Source organism: Diabrotica virgifera, chromosome 4 (assembly GCF_917563875.1).
Source record: "Diabrotica virgifera virgifera chromosome 4, PGI_DIABVI_V3a".
Lineage (NCBI taxonomy): Eukaryota > Metazoa > Arthropoda > Insecta > Coleoptera > Chrysomelidae > Diabrotica > Diabrotica virgifera.
In genome coordinates, this window is record NC_065446.1 from 160,038,902 (window position 1) to 160,058,419 (window position 19,518).

The 19,518-nt window shown below is 35.1% G+C and overlaps 1 protein-coding gene across 4 annotated transcripts in view; it reads left to right on the plus strand.

The window, feature by feature from the left end:
- LOC114339121 (transmembrane protein 209) overlaps window positions 1-19,278 on the plus strand; it is a 120,543-nt gene extending 101,265 nt beyond the window's left edge. For 3 of the 4 annotated variants that reach the window (XM_050648454.1, XM_050648455.1, XM_050648456.1), the window contains exons 8-10: window positions 1,555-1,881; window positions 6,427-6,642; window positions 18,659-19,278. In XM_050648454.1, coding sequence (XP_050504411.1) covers window positions 1,555-1,881; window positions 6,427-6,642; window positions 18,659-18,787 — 672 coding nt within the window. In that variant the 3' untranslated portion in view covers window positions 18,788-19,278. Of the gene's footprint in view, window positions 1-1,554; window positions 1,882-5,168; window positions 5,245-6,426; window positions 6,643-18,658 lie in introns of those variants that run through there. The other variant, XM_050648457.1, reaches the window with a different exon arrangement.
- The last annotated feature ends 240 nt before the right edge of the window (window positions 19,279-19,518 follow it).

A 19,518-nucleotide genomic window follows, 5' to 3' on the forward strand; every position in this document is an offset into this window, starting at 1 on the left:
ACAAGTTAATATCTTTATCATCTCGGCTTATACTTACACCACATCCCTCGGTAGACCGGAAGCTATAGTAGAAACCTTACTGTAGACCGCATACTATAGTAGCACCAATACTTTTTAGTTACTCTTACTTTTATTACTAAAAGTTTTGTTTATTTTTAAGTTACTTGTTTCTTCTTTGTTCTTCAACACAAGAAACGAACAAAGAAAGAACTTTCATAAAAAAGAACTTCTTGATACATATGTCAACAAAGATAAAATGTTAATATTTTGCCTGTCACAGAAAAAATCATTTTTGCCACAGAGTAAAACAAGATATTTCAACTATATTATTTATCTATGGGCAAACTGCATTAAATGCAATGGCCCACCCCGAACGGACAAACGATACGAGTGGCCTGTGACGTCAGACCACAGGTCTCGCTTTTGAAGTTGTTTAAAACGGAAATTTTAGGCGCGGAACTTTGATTAGATGTTGTACGTACACTATTCATTGTTAAGACGTAATATTTTGAATATAACATTTTAAAACATAAATTAACAATTTTATACAAAAAAAATTTTTAGTGCAAGTTCCCTATTTAGTAGCCCTTGAAATTACTTTTCAAATGGTATTTAGATGAACCTGATATCATAAAAATTAACGGAGTTATTCTAATAAAAACAATCACATTTTTTTTAAGAATTTTTGGAGCATAAATTTTAATGCAACTTCTTTGGGAGCACATTTGATAGATAATTCTGAGTATTTTGATAAGTGCTTAGTAAGATATGTTATAAAATGTATCGCTCTCCCGTTATTTAAGCTTGAATACTTAGATTTGACTACTCACCTAAAAAAATACATTCAATTATCTACAACTCACTTTGAATTAATATTAAAAGGTTGGTCGAGTGAGCATTTATTAGATTTTTCTTATCTAATTTATTATTAAAGCTTCAAAACATGCATTTTTGTTCACAAAAAATTTAAAAAAATTATCTTTAATAACTCAAGAAGTATTGATTTATTTTAATAATTTCATATAACAAATTTTGCTTAGAATTTGTCCGTCTATCGATTTATGGAGTTATTTTTAATAAAATAATTTTCACCTCCGGGGAAAAGCGCAAATTGGCACCATGTCACTTTTGTTCCTTGAGGTATCCTCTAACCACTCACCGAGTTTCATTAAAATCGCTGGAGGTTTAACGAAATCGAAGGTAATAGCTCACATTCACCTTCAGTGACTGCACTACTACTGAGTAGTACAAGTAGTGAGTCACTAGAAGTTTCGCGATCTTGCTGGGTCTTCGCATGTATGGGTCAGTTTCATACACAAGATAGTAACAAATGTTACTGTGCTTTCACACTTGATTAATTATAAAAATAATTTAGAAATCATCGGCTTTTAAAACTTTTTGACCATTGTATTTGAATTGTTTGCCGCACTCATATCATTTTTGAATGTGTACTTTTATGTTCTTCATAATCAAAATTTCCTGTAGTTATTTTTAAAATCTTATCTTGTTAATTACACATAAAATTATTTTACCTACACTTTCTTTGATTTGTAGTGGATATCTCAAACTATTTTGGAACGTTTAGTAGCAGAATTTGACAGAATCAATGCTTCCTTGGATAAACATGGTTTGTCAGACGTAAAAATTGGTGCAGTAGGACTCGATAGATTAAGAAAGACAGCTCAGACAGCTCTAGTGTCTCAATTCATTCCTTCATTACCGGCTTTGATACCATTCCTGGAGGTTACAACCAACCAAGAATACTTGGAAATGAGAATCAGAAACCTGGCCAAAGGTGGGTGCATGAGCGAGTTTAAGTGGAATGGTGGCGGTAAATATAATGGAAAAGAGTGGGACGAATCACTACCGACGGATTGTGCAGTAAGTTTTTTTTATATACATGTTTTACGTGCACTTACAAAATTAGGTGTCCCATTAAGAATGGAAAATTGACTACTGGGGATTATCTGCTTTAAAATAAGACGTTTAGTCGCATTGTCCATAACGACGACACAATTTGGTTCAAGGTTTAATAAAATATTTGAAAACTAACCTTTAAATTTTTGAGCGTCCGTTTCTTCATGATAAATATTAATTTTCTTGGATTCGAAGAATAATAAGTTGTTATGAAAAAAACCCGAATCACTGCCATGTGTGTTACAATGAGTTTCGCATCCTTTGCCCGTTCTTGTTTTCAAACCCATGGACAACCCTTTAATAAAGGCTTGTTGACGCTTTCTGACTTCAAAATCTTGTCACACATTTGAGACAGTATGGCCTTGATTCAGCCAAGTTTGGTTTAAATAGTAGATTTCTCTTCCTTCACGACGATAGTCTTGGATTTTTTCAGATAATATCTCCGTCGCAATATAGTCTAAGAGCTAGTGAACCCTCCGACTAACGGTCGTCCTGTAAGGTTAGAAATTTGTCTAGTGATAATTCATAGCACACCAAGGCTAAAAACCATAACCTGACAGGCATCAGCCGTGCACGTGTATCTACCAGGTGAATCGAAAAGTGCAAATTTCGGGGGTAAAATAAACTTTCTCCTGTAAAGTTTAAATTTAAGTAGGTGTTTGAGTAAGTGATTTAGAAGAAATGTGTACAATGACAGGCGATTCTGAAGAGCATAAGACCTTGCCAGGCGAGGGGAAAGATTAGGGGTTTTTCCTAAAATTATCTTTTTTGAATCATTCCAAACAGAAAAGGTCTTTAGTGACTTTTCTCTTAGGTTAATAGTTTTTGTTATATAAGCGATTAAAAATTTTGAAAATTGCGAAATCAGCCATTTTTAACCCTAAATCGGACATTTAACTAAAAATTTCAATGTTGCCAAGGTAGGTAGATATTCTTTAAACATTGATTGATGAAATCCCGAAGAGTTTTTTGCAATACAATATCGAAAATCCCTTTGTTTTTTAATTGCTAATCAAGCGGGCGCGACACTGTAGTATAAATGAGGACGTTTGAGTTTGCATAAATTCATTATCTCGAGAATGGGCAAATTTGAAGAGAAATCCTCAGACAGGTCGATTTTTATTTTTAAATTAGGACTCTGGGCGAGGTGACGTAATCGATTATTTTTTAAATGAGAGTAGGGGTTGTGTGATTGCTCATTTGAAAGGTTATTTAATTATCTATTTAGTAATATAAACCTTAACATAATTGTTTATACAGGGTGTACAAACAATTTTTTCTTCTTTTTGTCTAAATTAATTTAAAAAAAATGTTTGTACACCCTCTATAAATAATTATGTTAATGTCTATATTACTGAATATAAAATTAAATAACCTTTCAAATGAGCTATCACACAACCCCTACTCTCATTTAAAAAAATCATCGATTACGTCATCACGCCCAGACGGATGACGTCACTAGTATTATATATATATGCCAAAAAGTCCTAATTTAAAAATAAAAATCGACCTGTCTGAGGATTTCTCTTCAAATTTGCCCATTTTTGAGATAATGAATGTATGCAAACTCAAACGTGATGGCATCAGCCTATTTGTACAACATGACATAGCACTTTTTCACCGAGACCGCTGGGACTTGCCTCCTTCTTAGCCTGACTAGAGAAATTAAAATAATATGTTGTTATTCCTGACTGAACACGTTCATAGGGGTGATTGATTTGTAGAATGGTAGTCGAGATCGCTGGCTAACAGAGGGAACCAGAAACTCATTTTCTGCAAAAATTGACATCCTTTGAGCACCTTTTTTGCTTGTACCCTTTAGTTGTAACATTCAGCGTTGCACTACTCAGACATGTACCTACTTATTGCAGCGGTCCACTACGTCACAAATAATTGAACGGGAAGTTGTCGAGTTGTAGAATTTAACACATCAATTCACGGAGGTTTGTTTAAATGGGATAACTCAAAATCGTATTATTTCAAGTTACCTACATTACTCCAAGAAATTAACGCACCACCTTAAAAATGGGTAATTGTTGATGTCTCGAATTTCCTAAACCTGTTGTCCGATTTAAGTGATTCTTTTAATATGTTATTGCCTTATTCTTTAAAAATATCAATGTAATAATATTGTTGCTATTATTAATATAAATATTATATATATAAATTGTCGTTGTATACCAGGTGTACACTTCGCGTCAAAAAAAAACTGGTACAACTCTTATAACCGAAAATCGTGTTTTTCAAGTTGTGTAAGTTGATCTTGTCACAAGTGTCATTCTAATTTCTAGGGCAACGTTGCCAGTTCAACGAAAATATTATATCAAACTAGGTAAAAACGGGACTGTGTGACAGACCGCATTTTTTAATATTATACTAAAAACTAAAACAATTGTAATTTTCCGTCATCTCAATTAAGTATCCATACGTTGATTCATGTTTTATTATAATTTATGAAAATATTTCAATTCAAAAATATTGATAGATCATAAATCTTGACATGACTTTAAATTATTATGTTTACCGTCAAATCGAGAGGTGTGATTGGTTTCTCGTAAATTGTAGGACAAAGCTGCATTAAGTTGTGTAGAATAAATAAAACACACTGGAAAAATTAAAAATTTAATTTGAAATTAATACAAAATGAATAACTTTTACAATGAACAAGTGTGGAATTTAAATATATGTATTACAATTCGAAATATACATTTTAAACGTTATTTTTTTGTATTTAGATTTAGTGCAATTCCGTTATCTGTGATGGCAACAACGACGTGATTCACGAACAATAATTGTCAGTCTGAACACAGGTTTACATTGGGAAAAAAAAAGTGTACCAGTTTTATATGACGCGAAGTGTACCAATCAAACTGTGTTTTTTCTCGAAATTTACCACACCCTGTGGAATATTCTAGCGTTTACAAAATACTGAAATTAAAACCCAACTATAGGGTAAACCCTCAGGTTTTCTTACCATTCTGTTTTTTTATTCATTCGCTTATTTTTAATAATAAAAAAGTTAGGTACTTTAACTACTAGCCATGTTCTTCATCAATACAGGACGTTTCTAAATAAGTGTGACAAACTTTAAGGGGTAATTCTGCATGAAAAAATAATGACAGTTTGTTTTACAAACAATGTCCGCAAATACGTCCGCTAAGGTACTTTAACAACTAGCCATGTTCTTCATCAATACAGGGTGTTTCTAAATAAGTGCGACAAACTTTAAGGGGTACTGTGTATACTTTTAGGTCGTAATGCATCTTCTTGCTTCTTATTTGGACACTCAATTGATACCTTTACCTGCATGAAAAAAGAATGACAGTTTGTTTGACAAACATGTCCGCAAATGCTTCTTTACCGAGACACGGCATGTTGAAATTTGTATTACAAACTAACGATTTATTTATTGCTCTAAAACCGGTTGAGATATGCAAATGGAATTTGGTAGATTTTAAGAGGTAGTTATTGCGCATTTTTTGCGGGTCATACGGGTCATATTACCCGTATGCGCGCCAATACTATTTCTTAACGCTAGGAAGAAAATAGTAGTACATATAATTTGTAAAAACTCTTCAATACAAGTAGAGTTACCTCTGACTCTTACAAAAACATTGTACGCCACTGGATGAACAAGAAAAACGTTGAATCGTCATCATTATTTCTTCGAATTTAGTGCCTACAATTTTGAAACTATACTCTAGATCTATAGTCCGTTTCACCTAGATTTTACAGTATAAGGAACGTAGGCAATGCAGTGTCCTTATGAGAGTTTTTAGCGCGGTGATGCCGATTTTATCAAAAAGAATTTGTAATCGAACATTAGAGAAATTAAATTAAAACTGTTTCAGAAAGACAATCTACAATTTTTTTTTTCATATGCGTTTAAGTTTATTTGATATACTATAGTTATTAGACATATTAATCCTAAACTTTTAGATTGCCTTTCTAAAACAGTTTTAATTTAACCTCTCTGATGTTCGATTACAAATTATTTTTGATAAAATCGGCATCACCGCGCTAAAAACTCTCATAAGGACTTCATTGCCTATCTTCCTTATACTGTAAAGTCAAGATGAGACGAACTATAGACAGATTACGGTTACGTAGTTTGCTAAGATATTCGCATTTTATGCATTTCTACTAGAAATAAATGATTTACTTACTGATTAAATATACAAAAATTTAAACCTCTTCAGAATTATTGTGCCGCCAGTGGCGTAACATTTAGAAGGAAAAGTGTGGTTACTTACATATGCTGTGTGTCTCTGCAAAAGTAAAATTAACGAATTTATTACTAAAAGGTGTATCTTATGAGGCAAAAAGTATTACCGAATGTAGGGAAATTTTCCTGAGTAATAAAGAAAATGATCGATAATATATTCTTAAAAGATTTATTTTGAAGCAGAGTTTTCAGCTATTATATGCCCCACTCATAATGGGACACTCTGTAGAAATAGTAAATAAATAATTTACTTTAATAAAAATGAGTACTGTGTATACTTTTAGGTCGTAATGCATCTTCTTGCTTCTTATTTGGACACTCAATTGATACCTTTACCTAATATGCCTGACACTAAAGCGTTCAGCGGTAATCATTTTATTAGAGTTGCTGATAAAGCACCTACTACGTTGACTTCAAACAGTTTTTATATACAAGAAGTTTCAGAGAAGCCACCACATTATAGAGTTATTGTAGGACATCAAATATATGAAATGGTAAAAGTAAGTACAATTTATATGATGACATATAGGTATCTGTGTTAATATATTTCCAGAAAGACAAGCAATTGGACTAAAAAGTCCTAGGTTTTCACCCAATGTGACCGGAAGTTGATATTTTAACTGTTCGTATAAGTTTGCCTCGATTGATGTACGATTTCACGATTTCAGTACTTCCTCTGGAACGGAGGTCCAAGATTAAATGTTTCACCTTTTTACATTATGAGCTCTCATTCGACACCTGATTTGTCATTATATTTATTGTAATAACGGAGGAGTTGTATTCACGGAGAAACAGACATGAATAATTCAAGGTTTTCCATTTTTTTGTTTTTCTTAACCAGGATGTTGTTCTTCCTGGACCTCCTTTTCCAAATATTTTCCTTGCAGCATGGCTTGTAGGATGGCACATCTAGATTCATTTCGCATAATGCTTAAACTTAAATGTCACTTCGAGTCATTCATAGAACCACTTGTAATTTTTAACCTCATTCTTAAGACAACAACATTTCCAACAATATATCTACATAACTTCGACCTATCGCTCTTATATCAGCATTCTCTAAATTGTTCGAAATTATCTTGACAGATTACTTGTATGCTCATGTGCGTTGTTTGATTACAAGCAGTCAACATGGTTTTGTGAAAGCTCGGAGTACGGCAACAAATCTTTGTATATTTACAGAATATGTTTCGTCAGCTTTAGATTCAAGACAACAGGTGGACGTCATATACACTGATTTCAGTAAAGCATTTGACCGAGTCTCACACAATAAATTGCTAACAAAATTAGATCAGTTTGGAATTTCCAATAACTTTAAAATATTACTGAAATCATATTTAACTGATAGGAGTTTGTTCGTAGAATATCAAGGCTTTCGATCTTTTCGTTTTGTTGCCACGTCTGGAGTACCTCAGGGATCAAATCTGGGTCCCTTATTATTTCTCCTTTTTGTTAATGATATTTGATCCATCGTAGACTCTGAAACACTGTTGTATGCGGACGATATGAAAATATTTCGCAAAATTAACCATATTTCCGACTGCGTTAAACTTCAACAGAATATCTCTGCCATTAATGAATGGTGTTTCGATAATCAACTATCCTTAAATATAAAGAAATGTAAAGTAATGTTCTATACCCGAAAGATCAATAACATACATTTCGATTATAAGGTCAACAACATTTTACTGTCTTCTACCTCAGAGTTTAAAGATCTTGGTGTTATATTTGACAGTAAATTAACATTCTCAACTCATATTAATACCGTGGTCTCTAAAGCAACCAAATCTTTAGGATATATTATTAGAAGCTGCAGAGATGTAACGTCTATTTGAAGCTTTGCGTAGTTTATATTTTGGACTAGTTAGTAGTAAACTTAATTACTGCAGCGTGGTATGGAATCCTAATCATGCAGAACTTGTCTCTAATCTTGAATCTGTTCAAAAAAGATTCTTAAGATATTGTTACTTCAAAAAATATATAAAAATATAACAGATCCGGTTAGAGGCTACAGCTATGATTTACTCCTTTCTGAGTTTGGATTCCATTCACTGCGTAAGCAGCGTGAAATAAACGGCCTAATATTCATCTTCAAAATTGTCAATTGTCTAATTAATAGCGATGTTTTGCTTTGTCTTATAGACTTTAACAGTGTGATGCAACCGTTAGTACTTAATAACAACAGTCTAGAGGTAGTTGAATCGGTGAAGTTCTTAGGGCTTATTGTGGATAAGTCTCTAAAATGGAACTTGCACATTGATGCCTTACACAAAAACTTCAGTTCGGCTTGTTTTGCGCTAAGATCAGTTGCTACGGAAATGAATTTGTCAACATCTAGGACCGTTTATTATGCCCTTTTTGAGTCTCATCTTCGGTACGCCCTTCCATTCTGGGGTACGTGTTGTGCGACTCAATTTGAGCGTATTTTTAAACTACAAAAGAGAGCTCTTCGTTACTCCCTGAGACTCAATAGCAGAGTTCATTGCCAAGAATTCTTTAAAAAATTTAAAATATTAACTCTTCCTTCTTTGTTTGTTTTTGAATCCGTTTGTTTAATCCGCAAATATGTATCAGAAGGTCCAGAGAGACCCACTCACAACTATCCCCTTAGAAACGTGGAGCATAATCTTTATCTGCCAACCCCACGGTCTGAGCTGGTTAAGTGCTCTATACTATACAATTCGAGAAAAATGCACAATCACCTGCCATCTAACATCAAATCTATTACAGCATTTCCCGCTTTTCGCAAGGCCTTGAAAGCTTATTTGCTAGAGAGAGCTTTTTATACAGTGAATGACTTTTTTATAAACGATTTGAATTCAGCAAATTGACTTGCAGGATTATTACTTTCGAGTACTTTTGTACATATTTGCAGCGGCATAGAACTTTTGATTTACTTTCCCTTTCCCTTTTCCTTGTTCGCCTTCTTTTTGCTCTGACGTTTTATACATATTGTTTGCAAAATTTTAAATTTTTTAATGTGTACTTAATAACTGTAAAATTATATTAAGTAGTATAACTCACGCCATTTACTTGGTGTCTGTTTCTGTTTTTGTTTTGTCTGTAGTTTTTTATTATTTTTTATTATATTTTTTTATTTTGTATAAGCTTTGTCCACAAATTGGTAAAATTTTATGATAATAAAGCATACCTTACTTACTTACTTAATGTACCACGGGCTGTGTCACGTTCAGGTGTAACTTTTCATATTTCGGTGCCTAATTCGCAACATAATTTCTATTGTCCGATAAAAAGTATGTGCAGAAGTGTAAATAACTTAAGATCTGTGGACATTTTTTTTCTTAGTTTTAACATCTTTAAACGGGAAATACGCAATAGCTTATCGAATTGAAGTCATGTTATTTTTCTTTATTAAGGTCTTTGTTTTTTTTTATTATTGTGTATGTGTATTAACAACACAAACATTTTTGGTTATTCTTTATATTATTTTATATTTTGTCATCAAGTGTTCAGTCAATATAGTTTTCTTATGTACACCTTTATGGGTTTATACCTGGTGGATGTATATTTCAGTAAATAAATAAATAAATAAATGCGTTTGAAGTATTGTAATATCGAAAAATCAAGATTTGATGGTGGTCAGTACCTCTCGGTTCTTCTGCATTCTTCTGATGACCTCGTCATTTGTGACTCGGTCAGTCCACGGGTTCTTAAGTATTTTCCGATGTAGCCATAGTTCAAATGCTTCCAATCCTCTGCACATATCTTCGTTCAAGGCCGACGATTCGACACTAATCAACAATTTAATATTTTGTCATAATTACATGTCACATTCCAAGTTCCTATTTTTACTTTATGATTTTAGTTTTTGTTTATTTTATATTATTTTTTCTTTAGTCCCTTATTGGACAACATATTTTTTCTCTAGTTTTTTTTCTACGGCTGCTATATAAATGTGTGATATCTCCAGTTTTCCAGGTTCAACTCCGCGGTGAATAATTTTGAATTTTAGAAAAACCACCGTTTTGATGACGTTTCGGCAAGGTCACAGTTCGGCTATTGTCAAGTCCGACTAGTTATGCTTCTTTCTGATATTCGAGGAGAACTGATTTCTAGAAGGAACATTCGGGTGTAACAATTCATTGGGGCGAGGTGTTTTGGCCCGAGTAAAAACAGGGATCACCCCACCTCACTCCAATGCCCCAGGCCATCGCTTTCCCCCTATAGCACGCTGATGCGCGATAGGGCACAACTATCGTAGCCAAATGCTCTTCACAATGGAACCCTGGGTAATAAGATTCCAATGTGGTACCCTAATCGAATGCAAAAAACTAGGCCAGCGTTAAGCGCTCTAAGCCTTTTATCCTCTAATTACTTATCCGCGGAAACTAAAATTGCTTGCTTGGGCCCCAAGCCATTGTACCAAGCCCCACTGGGCTCCGTCCAATGGCTTGACGCTCTAGAATTTTATGATTTTTTTTGTTTTTATGATTTTTTTGGTGGCTTACGCCTTTTTTATGATTTTTTTGTTTGTATGCTGGTTTTACCTGATCGTCTGTCCGGTATCTTGGATGACTTCTTGGACTACCTTGGTCACTATGTTGGTGACTAGTCTGAACAGGTAGTCTTCGTCTGGGAGGATCGCTGTGGTGGCTTGTTGGTTATTGGCTTGTGTGGCTTTGGCATAGGAGACACCGGTTGCCTGTTGTCGTTTGTTGGTCTGTTCCAGGTTGGACATCTTGGGCATCCTCTGTAGCTTGCGGGATGGCTTCCGTGGCAATTGGCGCAGGTTGCCTTTGTTTCTCTAGGTCTTTTACATTGCTTCGAGAAGTGATCTTCTCCGCATTTCACACATCTGGGTTCTTTGTGGCACGCGTTCTGTGCATGGTGGAAGCCCTGACAGTTGAAGCACTGCGTTGGCCCTGTCGCTTTTCGTAGGTCTTCTACCACTACCTTCATGTGGCACAGATTGGTGATCAGCTTTGCCCTGTCTACGTCCTCACGATTCAGAGTCAGTACGAACATCGGGAGTTTCCTCTTGGGGCCGGCTCTGGTGGACATGTTTTTAGCTGCGTGGCATACTATTTGGTGTTGTCTCTCCATCTCTTTTGGATTTCTTCTTTGGTGGTGTGGAGGTGTAACCTCTTGTCTTTATGCGCCTCTGCATATTCTTCTATAATCCTCACCATTTTTCTGTAGTCGTCCAGGCTTTTCGCCTGGATGAGTGTTTCTCTACCACTCTTGGAGATTTTGTTCGTCGTGTAAACTTTAGTTTTTGGGCTATGGTGAGGATGGCCCCTGTCTCGTTCACGCTCTGTAACTTAATTACAGGCGGCTTTCTGTGTGGTGTTGCCTGTTGTTCGGGCAACACGGTGGTTTCTTCGTTTGTTTCCATGTCCTCTGCCTCTGAATCGCCAGGTCGCCGCAAGGCAGGCGTCTCACCGTCTGTGTTTTGCTCTGGGGGGGGGGGGCTGCCTTCTTGGTCTATCTCTGGGCTGGGCTCGTGTTGGATGCCAGTGGTGGGAAGTCTTCTTTCTTGTCTTCGGTTCTTTATCCTGCGGTGGCTTTTCGGCCGTTTTTTTCGATTCTCGGCTGTACCTTTCCTGTTCCTCTGCCTCCAGGGCTTTCCGAACTTCTCTCAGCTCGTTTATCAGTACATTCATCTGGTTAGTCATCTTCGCCATTATTTCTCTTTGTCGAGCTATCTCTTCGTCCTTTTGTAGGGCTATCTCTTCTTTCTGTTTTGCCATCTCTTCTTCCTTTTTTGCCCTTCGTTGGTCTATCTTTTCTGCCTCTTCCTGCATCTGTTTTAGCATCTCTTTTATGGCTGCTTTTCCGTCTTTTGCTTTGTCCTCGTCGTCGCTCACGTCTTCTGTCCTCCTAGCCCTTTTCGCTGTTCCTCTCCCTGCCGGGGCTTCTGTCTCCATGTCTTCGTCGGATGATGTCTCCACGATTTCTTCTTCGCTTTCCTCGTCGCTTTCCTCTCTTTTCTGTTCATATAAAAGGGGATCCACTTTGCGTGGATCCTCATATTTTGGCGGAGGGGCCATGGGGGGGGGGGGGTGATCGAGACTTAGCTCGGTCAATCGTCTGGGGGGTAGAATCCTTAATACTGACGAACCTTTTTTTCCTCCGACTGGCCCGACGCCAGGCTCGCGGTTGTTCACTAACTCAGACAGAACTGGGTTAGGGATCCTCTTGACGTTCTCGTTCTACTGACCTAGGGGGAGGGGCTGCCCCATGCAGATTCCAAAGAATCCACCTTGCAGTGTCGATACCCTTACGGAGCCACAGTTGAAATCCCGTAACGGGCTCTCGTCGAGCCCGTTTTTCTTCTTCTGCTAACCAAACTCTAGCTGCAGCGTCTCAGAGAGTCCAATAAAATCAAAGTCCCTAAGTTCACTACATCCCAGAAGAGTGGTTTTTGCCTCTCTCTCCTTCTAGCCTAAGGAGTTAGAAGTGTCCGACTCGCTACCACGCTTACATACGTGGTCGGAATGAAAATTCCAGCTAATCGAACTGACTCCCTTCTCCGTCGACTCCTCGTTGACTTGGGACTCCGCAGAACTGGGCGTAGCTCTGAGCTTGGGGTCAAGCAAGCAATTTTAGTTACGTGGGCAAGTCACAATATGATAACAGGATTAAAACAATGAATTGTTACACCCGATTGTCATTTTAATGGCTGGTTTAAGGTAATAGTACACTTTAGAAGACCGAAAATAATCATTTTTTTCAAGAATTTTTTTCTCAGAACCATTATTAAAAATGAACTTAAAACTTTTTAAACGCTTTTATTTAGTTCAATAGTTTGCGTCAAATCTTTAGACGTTAATTTGACTGCCTTTTCTCCAATGCAAATGAATGAAAATTTGCAGACATATTATTCGTTGGGACAATACACGAATAGTCAATAAAAAATAAAATTTTTATGTTTATTAATTGTTTAAATAAAAAAAAACTATTTTAATGGAAAATGCTTAAATTCTCTTGTTTTTTACAATGTAAAAACTTGAAACTTTTACAAAATTGTAATTAATTGTTTACGTTATGCTTCATAAATAAACAATAAAGTTTCAAATTTTTTGCCGATTCCGACTACTTTTCATGTTAGTGCATCATAATATGTTTTACCTATACATATTTTAATAAACATGACGCTATATTTTAATGTTTGAAAAGTTTAAGACTAAAAATAAAAAAATATGAAAAAAAAAATTTTTTAAGAACCGCTTTTCTTTAGTTACGAGTGACTAAAATTAAAAATATAAAAATCAACTAAAAAGCAAAAATGAAAAAATCTAACACATTCGTTAAAGAAAAGCGTGGGGCGAAAACTGTTTATTCGATGAAGACGCGTCACGCTTTTCTTTGACGAATGTGTTAGATTTTTTCAATTTTTTTTATTTTTTGCTTTTTAGTTGATTTTTTTTTATATTTTTAATTTTAGTAACTCGTAACTAAAGAAAAGCGTTTCTTAAAATTTTTTTTTTTTCATATTTTTTTATTACATATTAATATCTACAAAAAATATATCTTTTTTCATTTATGCACGTACGCTAATATTGTAGAGGGCGCAAAAGTCGAGGCCTCGAAAAATGATGCCGGGCAGTTAATCTCGGGATTGGGATATCTGAAGCAAAAAAGTCGTACTGCATTTGAAGGAGGAAGGTTTTTTACGTGACAATTTACCACAATTTGACCAAAAAATAAACATTTTTTAACCATGAAAAACTGAAGAAAAACGGGCGATTTTTTCACAAATTTTTTTCAAAATTTCCGGAAAATCCTTTTTTTGCGGAATTTTTCACTAAAGAAATTGTCACGTAAGAAACCTTCCTTTTTCAAATGCCGTACGATTTTTTGCTTCAGAGATCCCAATCCTGAGATTAGCTGTTCGCCATTGGAACTACTTTTTTTTGAGGCCTCGACTTTGGCGTCCTCTACAATATTAGCGTACAGGCGCGGATCCAAGGGGAGGGCAATGGAGTCAATTGCCCCCTCCTTGAGACCTATATCGTTTCAATAAGGAAACAATAAACGTATTTAATTTAAGTATATTACTACCAAAAATCTACTTGAAACTGACGATGAAATAATTAATAAGTGCCTTTGTTCTTTGAGGCAAATTCCAATTAAAGAGTCAGTATTTTCTCAAGAAATTTCGTTCTGAGGTTTTTTTAAGATCGTAAGTACAAAGAGTAAAAATTCAGTTATGCAAAGCTTTAAATTTTGCGATGAAGACGAGTTTCCGCGTTGTAAAATACTATTACAAATATTGGTGACGTTGTTGTTTAATACAGCACCTGCAGAACGATCGTGTTCTACTTTAAAACGCCTTAAATCTAGACTAAAAACAAAATGAGTCAGGATCGATTGTTAGGTCTAGCTTTACTCCATGTTCATTTTGATTTAGAAATTAATATAGAAAATATTATTATAGATTTGACAAAACTAAAACTCATACACTAGAATTTGTTAATAGATAATGAATGATAAAATGAAATTAATTTCACTTATATTGTCACAATTTATTTATGTGATATGTTTCGAGCGACACTGCGTCTTCGTCTAAATCAGGGGTTCCCAACCGGTGGTACGCGTACCACTGGTGGTACGCGGGAAGGTTTCAGGTGGTACGCGTCGCGTGGGTGAAACAAGCGATTACGATGGGCTTTTGTCTACGGAAGTGCCAGTGCGTCTCTTCATCCCAGCACAAGTTTTCGCCCGTTTCTTCAAACTGTGCTCAGACGTTTTAATGCTTTTAACTGAAAGAAAATAATGACAGACTTAACACGCTGAACATGGGGCTTCAGAGAGCAAACACATCATCCTTCACAGCTAATGAGAAAGTAAACTACTTACTTCAAGAAAAAGTTGGTTCATTTATATTTTCAAATACAGGACAAGGATGCCTCTGCATTTCCAACGCTGTCATAATTTGTTGACGAAAACGAAATATGTTCAATACCAGATGTGGTTGCTAATATAATTCTTCACTTGGAATCTATTCAAGAATGTTTTAATAAATATTTCTCTGAAGATTATTCCAAACTTGACTGAATCAAATCCTTTTGCAGGAACCACCAAATGAGTTAATTACAGGATTTACAGGAAACACTCATCGATTTCACAGAAGACAGTTTTAAAGAGAAATCTTTTAAAGAGAAGAGTTTTGACTTCTGGATAAAATATATGGGCCCGGATAGCTCAGGCGGTAGATGTCTGACTTCCACGCAGGTAGGCCGGGGTTCGAAACCTAGATAGGTTCCACGTCGACTCAGCCTGAATAAAATTAGTACTCGGGGTAAAAACCAGGGGTAATAATAGCCGGTTGAAGCGTAGAACTGGCCCTGTTACCTTCCTTGTATACCGTAGGCCCTAGATATAGCAGACTACCCTGCTGTAATCCCAAAGCCGCGTAGCGGTATAAAACGGGAGACTATTATTACAGAGAACTCCCTCTATAACGAGAACTGAAATGGCGGACTAATTACCTCGTTATAAGCGAATCTTATATCAGACAACAATAATATTATGCATACCCCCACTACTGAAATATTTTGATACCTCTTACGTAGTTTATTAGGTGTCGATGGTCGACTTCAACAATGATACTTAGCCATCGTAAATTGTAAATTTACTACAATATTCAATATCGGTCCATAGATAAACAGGAAGGAAGAAGTTTATTACAGCACTGGCCTCGGTAAACACACAGATGTTGGACATTCCTGTATAGAGGTAGTTGGGGTATTTATTTATAGCCATCACCACGCCAAAAACAGGTAAAGAAACATATTCTTCAATTTCATTTTTCGTCGTTATAACCAAATATGCCTCGGTATAAAGGTGTTATAGTCTAATAGAAATTTCATGGTACATCTTAAGTGTACCTCGTTGTAAGTGAAACCTCGTAATACCCGTGTTCGTTATAAAGAGAGTCTACTGTATTATATAATAAAACAAGCCAATGGACATATTATTTCTGATAGCAAATATGTTTTCTAAAAAAATAGAGGGGGCTTCCTTCCATTCTATGCCCCCTCCCCCCAAACCGATGTTTGGTGGTACGCCAAAATCTTCAAAATAATCTGGTGGTACGCAGTTGCTAGAAGGTTGGGAACCCCTGGTCTAAATAGTGCTTAAAATAACAAATATCTTCTTCTTCAGGTGCCATCTCCGCTACGGAGGTTGGCAATCATCATAGCTATTTTAATTTTTGAGGCAGTAGCTCTAAATAGTTGTTTCGAGCTGCATCCAAACCACTCTCTCAGGTTCTTCAACCATGAAATTCGTCTTCTTCCGATGCTTCTTCTGCCATCTATCTTTCCCTGCATTATGAGTCGTAGGATGCCATACTTCTCGCCCCGCATCACATGTCCGAGATACTGTAGCTTCTTTTCTTTAATTGTAAGTTCAACTTCCTTTTCTTTACCTATTCTTCTCAGTACTTCATTGTTTGTAACTCTATCTACCCAGGAAACCCTCATAATTTTTCTATAGGTCCACATTTCAAAGGCGTTAAGTCGTCTCATTGTCTCTACATTTAACGTCCATGATTCCACTCCATAGTATAGAACACTGTAGACGTAACATTTTGTTAGGCGTACTTTAAGAGCTAATGTTAAATCTTTGCTACATAGGACCTTTTTCATTTTTATAAAATTAGAACGTGCTTTTTCGATTCTGACTTTTATTTCTGCAGTGTAGTCATTATTTTCTGTTATAAGTGTTCCTAGGTAAGTGTACTTTTTTACTCTTTCGATCTGCTGGCCCTCTACTATCAAGATTTCATTAGTATTATGGTTGTTTTTACTAATTTTCATAAACTTCGTCTTTTTGATATTGAGAGAGAGTCCGTACTCCCTACTACACCTTACTATTTTACTCATGAGTCTTTGCAGGTCTTGTAAACTATCGGCTATTATTACTGTATCATCTGCATATCTGATGTTGTTAACTAAGACTCCATTTACTCTTATGCCGACTGTTTCATCTTCCAGAGTTTCTCGCATTACCTCTTCAGAATAAGCGTTAAATAATAGAGGTGATAGTATGCAGCCTTGCCTGACTCCTCTCTTTATTTCCATTTCTTCAGATGTTTCTTTTTCAATTCTTACTATTGCTCGCTGATTGTAATAGAGGTGTGTTATTAGTCTTAAATCTCTTTCATCTAGGTTTTTATTTTTTAGGATTTCCATGAGTCGATCATGTTTTATTTTATCAAACGCCTGATTGTAGTCTATAAAACAGACGTAAAGAGGATGGTTAACATCCAAACATCTCTGTGTCAGCACGTTGAAGGAGAATAATGCCTCTCTGGTACCCATACCATTGCGGAACCCATATTGAGTGTCACTAATATCCAGCTCCAGTTTAGAGTGTATTCTGGCGTGGATAATTTTCAATAGAATTTTCAAGGTATGTGACATTAAGCTTATGGTTCGGTAGTCACTGCATTCTTTTGCATTCACCTTCTTTGGCAAACACACAAAGGCTGATGTCAACATTTCTCTAGGGATGATTCCTGTAGTATAGATAGCGTTGAACAGTTCTACTATTATGTCCAGGTTAAAATAACAAATATAGTTAGTCTTTATGGTATTACTACTGATAAACTTTACCAAATTACAAGTTTTACTATCTTTTAGAAAATTATTATTAAATGTTATTAAGGCAACTTTACCTAAATTTATAAACTCTAGATGTATGTCCATTTTAATTAAATAGGTATATTTAAAAAAGCAGAGTTAATCTATTTGACCATTTAATAAAGTCTTCCGAATAAGAGCCGGTTTTAAAAGAATGTCCAAAGTATTATGTAACAGAGACCTAAAATTGGCATAAAGGACCCGCCTACTTCGCTACTACGTGTTCTCGTTCTTACTGTATGGTGCCGAAACTTTAACTGTGAATAAAATCGATCTAAATCGCCTTGGCGAGAAAATTTTTATTTCATTGCCGCCTCCTTGCAAGGTTGCTGGATCCGCCGGTGTTAGCGTACGTGCATAAATGAAAAAAGATATATCTTTTGTACTCTCTAAGAGTTAGATATTAATATGTAAAAAGTTTTATGTTCATTTTTAAGAAAGGTTCTGAGGAAAAACTGCTTATTTTTGGTTTTCTAAAGTGTACTAGTACCTTAAATCAAATTGTTTACTTGTTTTCCTAGAGATCAGTTCTCATCGAACATTAGGAAGAAGTAGAACTAATGTGACCTTGCCGAATCTTCGTCAAAACAATGGTTTTTCTTAAAACTAAAATTATTAAACGAGCAGTCAAACTCGGAAAAAGAGCAAAATACAATATGCATTTCCATATGAAAAGCATTCTGAAAGGTTTCCAAAAACAAATACTTTAATAATTTCTCTGTGAAAGGTCGTACTTCGGTATTATCCCTATGACTAGTCTAGCTGTAGTTGTTAATCAAATAGTTGTGGAATGAAGATATTCTAAAAATATATTACTCGTGCATTATCGATACAATTTCTTACTTCTTTGTTATTAAACTCAAATGTCATTAAAAATGAAAATAATTTCTTTCTTAATTTGTAGGGTTATAATAACTTATTCCACAGTATATTATTTTTCATATACCAAGTTAATAAAATTGAGCATGGAATGTTGGGAAGAATTAATCTTGGACGAGCAGGAGTAAACATTCTTTGGGTTATTGATCAGTGAAGAGAACTTTAATTTTATAAGTATTGTAATTTAAGAAATAAAAAAAATTCGTATAAAAACTTTGTTTTTGTAAAAGGTATATTTATGTAAAAATTCCCAAAATGGATTATTTCAAATTTATCAAAATATTTTCGGGTCTGTCAGACTATCATCATAAGCTTGAGTGTTGATAAAAATATGCGTACAGCCGCATAATGAATAGGAGTGAAAACTTTAACGTTACCTGCATTTTAATTATTAAATTAAACTTTAAATTACTAATATGCAACATGTTACGTGTACTTTAGGAATAAAAATGTAAAATGCGTAGCTGCATGTTTTTATCAAGGCTCACTCATGATGGTCTGATAGGACCGAAAACATTTTGATGAATTTTAAATGATCCATTTTGGACATTTTTATACATACATATACCTTTTAGCTCAGTGACTTTTATAATAAACCTTTGTAAACAGTATGATCTCGTAAATAAAACTTTTTACAACATATAATTTGTTTACATATTCTTTGCAGGTCATCGATAAATTTTTCACTGAAAGTTTTCTATTACAGCATTGCTTTGATTAAGGACCAAATTTTACGTGGCATTAATTTGTAGAAGTTTATTGGTTCTTTTTTACTCTTTAGCAAAGATACCTTTGGCCATCCGGATATGCTTTTTGTTAATGAAAATTTTAGGAATGTGTTTACATTGTGATTATTGTTACTTTGTTGTTCTATTTCAATGTATT